Below are 5,739 nucleotides of genomic sequence, written 5' to 3'. Positions count from 1 at the left end.
TCGACTTGCCATGCATCAAAGGTGCATTTCTCAAGTTTGAGGAAAAGGTCATTGTCGCGGAGTCTTTGAAGGATTCTTCGTGTTCTCTTTCTATGTTCATCTTGATTGGATAAATGAATAAGCATGTCATCCATATAGATGACGAGTCATCCTTCGTTGACCATGTCACGGAATAGGTCATTCATCATTGCTTGGAACGTTGCCAGGGAGTTGCATAGTCCAAAGAACATGACCGTTGATTCGAATAGTCCTCTGTTCATTTTGAAGGCTGCTTTCCATTGATCTCCATCTTTGATTTGTACGTTGTTGTATCCTGCTCGTAAATCAAGCTTAGTGAATATGCTGGATCCTTTGAGTTGATCGACAAGGTCTGAGATGAGAGGAAGTGGGTATGCATTTTTGATAGTGCCATCGTTCAAATACCGGTAGTCTTGGCATGGTCGTAGTGTTCCGTCTTTCTTTCCTACAAAGAAGAATGGTGAGGCCATTGGTGATTTTGATGGTCGTATGTAGCCTTTTCGCATATTCTCATCGAGGAATTTGTTGAGTTTCTGTTGTTCCAATGGAGATAACAGATAGACTTTGCAATCTTTAGGGATGAAATCTGGTTTCAGGTCAATGGCATGGTCGTATGGTCTTGATTCCGGAAACCGTTCGGCTGCTTGCTTTTCAAAGACGTCTTGATAGTCTTGATAAGCAGTTGGTAGTTCATTTTTTGTATTCTCCGTTGCCTGTTATGCCATTGCCATTGCCGGGTTGATTTTTGCGTTAATCCATAATGATGCCATATCTTTGACCATTTCATCTGGTTCAGTGGGCATGGTGTATGCGAAGGAGTCTCCTGAGGTGTATGCGAGGATGTAGTCTTCTTCTTCGCATTGTTTGGCTTGTAGGATGGGTTCTGAGGCAATTATCGAGGCGATGTATATAGACCGGTTCAGAAATGCTCCTTTTCTGAGAAGATGTAGTACGTGTCGAGCTATTTCTTCTGGTCCGGCTTCTTGTATTGTTTTGGTGTCAGTAGACCCAAACCCTTTTGATCCTCGTTTGGTTCCTGGTAAGGTTTTGACCTGTTTGGGTTTTGCCATAGAGATTTGTTCGAGTACTAGTTGCGCCACTCAATCTCCTTTGATCACTTTGTGTTCTTCGATTTTGGAGTTGATGAGGAGTATACAAATTTCTCCAGTATAGTCCCTGTCGATTACTCCTGCTCCTACGTCGATTCCTTTGACTGCTAGTCCACTTCTTGGTGCAATTCGTCCATAGGTTCCTTCAGGAACTTGAGCGCTTAGCCCTGTTTTGATAAGCACGCAAGATTGAGGTGGTATTATCTGGTCTTCGCTTGCATAGAGATCAAGTCCTGCGGCTTCCTCTGTTCCTCTAGTGGGTATTTGTCCTCCTTCTGAGATAGTGACCGCAAATTCTGTTTCTTCTCTAAGGAGTGCTGAGTCATTGGATGGAAGAGCATTGATGCTTCTTCCTTCATTATCTGGTAATTCCTCGATTTCGCATCTTTGAATTCTTTTTGAGAAGTCTAAGGTGCCTTTGTTCCAGTTGATGGACGGGTTTCTTTCTTGTAACCAGTCCATGCCGAGGATGATGTCTTGTTTGCCTAATTGGGTAACTAACAACCTTTCTTTGGTAGGTTGGTTTCCCACGTTCATGTTGATTTCTACTTCGTTGCGAATGAACCCAAGTTCGTTCGGGGTTCCGTCGACATTGAATACTTTGATTGGTCTTTTTAAGGGTTTCTCTTGTAGTCCTAACTCCTGGACTGTTCTTCGATTGATGAATTTGCCTTGTGCTCCTGAGTCGACTAGTGCAAGGACTTTTCCAACGGTTTCTTTTGCTCTGATTTGAATGGGGATACGCATTAATTTTGATTGCATGTCGGCAATTAATAAAGAGGAAATTGATATTCTAAGAGGCGTTGACATTGGGGCAACCCTCAAACATGAAAATCCGGATTAGCTTTGAGATAACGGGCGAGGAGATCCTTAGCATCTTCTTGAGAGAGTTTGGTTACTTCTTTGACTAAATCTCTAGGTTCGTTGTCGAGATCAATGAGGTTAGGTTCCTCTCTGACCATTGTAGTGCAGACATTGGTGGAATTTCCTTTATTCCATTGTCCTGATCTTTGGTTTGTCTGAGGACGGTTGCCTTGTTGCGAGCGATTGGGTTGGTATCTTCCTTGCTGGTCGCGTTGCTGGGGTTTCTTGGGCGAAGGACAATTTCTGGCAATATGTCCCTTGCCTTCGCAATTGAAGCATCATCCTTCTTGGCGTGTTTGGTCTTGGGAGACGGCATCAATGTGCATGGCATCGGGGTCGCGTTCCTGAGTTCTTCCTCCTCCTCCATTTCCTTCGGAGTGAGAGGTAGTTTTGTCGATCCTTCCCCTTTGTCTTCCTCGTCTGAGCTTGTCCCATTCTATTTCTGCGTTGTCCAGCTTGAGTGCTTCTTCTTGCCATCCTTGGAGTGTGGTTGGCTTCTTCTCTCGTTGGATGAGAGTTTTTGCAAGGACGGATTTGAGTTCTCCTGTATAGGTACGTTGGAGGTAGGTGTCTGTGCTCGGGTTGTTGTACTTGGCTTCTTTGACGAGTCAGTTAAATTCGACGTTGTAGTCATTGACTGAGTCGAAGTCTGACTGCATTATTCTGTCGAGTTTTACGATAGCGTTGACTTCGCTATTCACCTTCTGAAAGGCTTTGGCGAAGTCTTCCTTGAATTTGGTCCATGTGGGCCAAGTTGTGCTGGCTTCGTATTCGTCAAACTTGGTGCGACACCAGTCATGTGGCTTCTTCTCGGTGTTGTTGAGTACAAAGAGAATTTTCTTTGCATCCTTGGTTGTGTCTTTGCCTTTAAAGTAGATGTCGCAGTCTTTCAGAAAGTCCTGAATTCGCTGCGTGCCATCGAACTTCTGGGGCTTCGGAGTAGAGGCATTTTCGTTTGCTTTTTGAAGTGCCTCAATCATTTCTCGCATGAGAGTATTTGTGTCTGCCATTGTGGAGGGTGTCTGAAGTTGTCTGGTAACTTCGTATATTTCTTCCTGTCGTTCAGGTGGGATAGGTATGTCGAGATTCGGGAAGGGAATATCGAATGGTTTGAGTCTGATTTCTGGTACCTGAAGTGATCCTTGTACTCGGGTGTTTTGTCGTCTACTTCAATAGAGGTAGAGGTTTCTGCCCTGCTGGATGCTCGGCTATGTCTGCGAGATTGATCGTATGGGTGTGGTGTCTGTGGTCTGGATGGTGGTACGCTGGCGGATAGTTGAGTTACTTGTTGGACTTGTTCTTCTCTAAGCCTGGCTTCTTTGTTAAGCCTGTCCCTTTCTCGAATGAATTCTTCTTGTGCTGGTTCGCAGAGGACAAGTCCTTGTGGTACTTGTACTGTTCCTGGGTATGCGTAGTATCGGTTGGGGCAGAGTTGTTGAAAACAACGTCTCCAATGTCCTTTGTCATATCAGTTGTAGTCGTGCCTATTGTCAGGCCTAAGGTTATGTCTGTGTGCTGCTGTGGCGCAGTCGTTCACCCCAGTTGCTTGTGGAGTAGTTGTCTTGACTATTCTTCGTGGCGTAGACCTGTCTTAGATCTGCCTTGTTGATAAGCTTTCAGCTAATGTTATGACAGAGGTTTCTTAGCAAGCCTGAAGCTTGTCTGATCGCCTTATCCGCAGATGAGGTTAGAGCAGAATAAAGAAACGTGAATATATGAAAGAGCTGAAAGCTGGGGTGCTACTTGTACATGCGCGGGGTATTTATACTACTGCTCAGCCTAACCTAAGTACTAGTCTACTAGTCAAAGGGACTGCGGGTGAGTCAGTGAAGCTGCGCTTTATGAGTCGACGAAGGCAGTACTACTAAACTAGAGTCAGAGACAAAAAAGGAAATGATATCCCACGCCACCATGCTCATCATAACAATTGCACTTTCATATCTAGAATGAGCTGGAGTGGCTGTGAAACAGCCATGCGCCGCTGAATGTCAAGGAACAGCTCCTTTCTGATAGCAGAGGAGTGTTCCTGTAGCCAGGATATTGCTGTTTAAGCATACAAGAAAATAAAAATAAAATATCATGCGCACCTTTACTGCTATCGCGCGAATCAGTCCGATTTCATCTTGCGAAGACGAAACTGAATCCTCAACCGTACTTGGGTCATGAAGATTATAATGAGGTGCCGGGCTGTAAGTGGAGATGAGGGCTTGCGTTGCCAGATTGATGACATGTGCAAGGCAGCTGAAGACCAATGGTATTAGCTTGATGAAGCAGTAGATAGCGCAGTGGCTTACTTAATACGCTGTGCAACTGGATCCCAGTCTATGCCAGTCTTCCGTTCCACCTGCTGTGAAAACTCGTCAAGCATCGTGCCATTGTTTGAGGTGTTATCACAGGTTATATGTCTGATCTTTGGAACAAGAATTAGCTGAGTACTTCAAAGGTATTTGAGATGCACTGGCTTACCCGATAGGCGATACCAAGACGATCCACCACTTTGAAAAGAGCTTGCCCCAGTTGTTCACCGTTGTGCGCATTGTTGAGATGAGTGAAGCCAATTAGACAGCTAATGAGCTTTCAGCTGGCATCACTTTGCTTCTCAATGAAGTGGCCAGTCACCGCAAAGTAGGCATCCAGATTGGAGGCTTGCCAGGCATCACAGGTGAGGCTAATCTCGCCAGTAACAGTGTCGCACTACAAGTCATATTAAAGTGATATCTTAAAATAGTTCCAGTGTTTAAACTCACTGCAAAGCGAGCCTTGAGACCTGCCATCTGTTCATAGAAGCGTTCCAGGATTTCCTTGCAAGCAGCTTTTTGATTTGGGATCTTGACACTATTTGTAGCTTGTGCCGCAACTTGGATCATGCAGTGGAAGGCAGGGTGCTCCAGAGCACCAATTGGCTAATTAAAATGTTAACCTTGAGAACAGCAGAAAATGCACTATCTCTGCGCACCTGGTCTGTCTCAGCAAGCCATTCCATGGCGATCCACTTGAAGACAAGTTCAGAGTAGTGGATAACCCTCTCCTCCTTTGGCATATCTTGCAGATGGGTGTCAAGCGTCTTCTGCTCAAGTTTGATGGTCTCAAGGGATGCCTTGCGCTCGTTAATATCTCCACGAAGCTTGGACTCGAAATTATTCTTCTTTGCTCAAGCACGAAACAAAGCCTGAGAGTAGGTAAGCTTTTGAATGAAGAGAAGAGGACATGGTGCATACCAAATGCTTTGTCTCTATGTGGCGCTGCAGATTGGTTATATCTGAGATGATCCACTCTCTGTTACACTCGTGATGAGCTTGAAAGATCTGAATTGGAGAGCACAGAAGTAACTTACTTGCATTGAAGGCACTTGTTGTGCTTCTTGCTGGGCTCTCCCTGCCTTCCCAAGTGCTTTTCAGCTGGAGCAAAGAAGTGGTCAACATCCTTGCATGCATTTGTAGGGTCTATAGCCTGAACTGTTGGCTTGATCTCTTGGACAACGATGTCCACAAGAAAGCCGTCCTCATTGTAAGCCGCCTTCTCCTGCGCCTTCGTGTCAAACCTGGCCTTCTTAGCTTCTGAAAACGAGATGGTAAGCAGTAGAATGAACAATGAGATGGCATGCTTACTCATTTTCCTGGTCTTTGACCCAGAGAGGGAGCCGCTCTTTGAGTTCTGCAGAGGCAGGGGCTCACTCAATAGCTCGATTTCACTTGATTCATTAGATGCATTGTCTTCTGAACCAGAGGAAATCAAGCGACGCTTCCCT

The 5,739-nt window shown here is 45.2% G+C and overlaps 2 protein-coding genes across 2 annotated transcripts; both read right to left on the bottom strand.

The window, feature by feature from the left end:
* Positions 1-3,272: 3,272 nt before the first annotated feature.
* PHACADRAFT_202309 (uncharacterized protein) lies at positions 3,273-4,528 on the bottom strand (the record flags this gene model as incomplete). The annotated part of the gene is made up of 4 exons (XM_007402530.1): positions 3,273-3,449; positions 4,079-4,232; positions 4,286-4,396; positions 4,458-4,528. The coding sequence occupies 4 exons, from the start codon at positions 4,526-4,528 to the stop codon at positions 3,273-3,275; spliced, it is 513 nt and encodes a 170-aa protein (XP_007402592.1).
* Positions 4,529-4,568: 40 nt separating this feature from the next.
* Positions 4,569-5,603, bottom strand: PHACADRAFT_202308 (uncharacterized protein; the record flags this gene model as incomplete). The annotated part of the gene is made up of 5 exons (XM_007402529.1): positions 4,569-4,685; positions 4,739-4,894; positions 4,948-5,136; positions 5,210-5,267; positions 5,326-5,603. 5 exons carry the CDS (start codon positions 5,601-5,603, stop codon positions 4,569-4,571), a joined length of 798 nt encoding a protein of 265 aa, XP_007402591.1.
* Between the last annotated feature and the right edge of the window lie 136 nt (positions 5,604-5,739).

This window comes from Phanerochaete carnosa (genome assembly GCF_000300595.1).
Source record: "Phanerochaete carnosa HHB-10118-sp unplaced genomic scaffold PHACAscaffold_215, whole genome shotgun sequence".
In the NCBI taxonomy this organism is placed as follows: Eukaryota; Fungi; Basidiomycota; class Agaricomycetes; order Polyporales; family Phanerochaetaceae; genus Phanerochaete; species Phanerochaete carnosa.
This window is presented reverse-complemented; position numbering and strand designations above follow the sequence as displayed.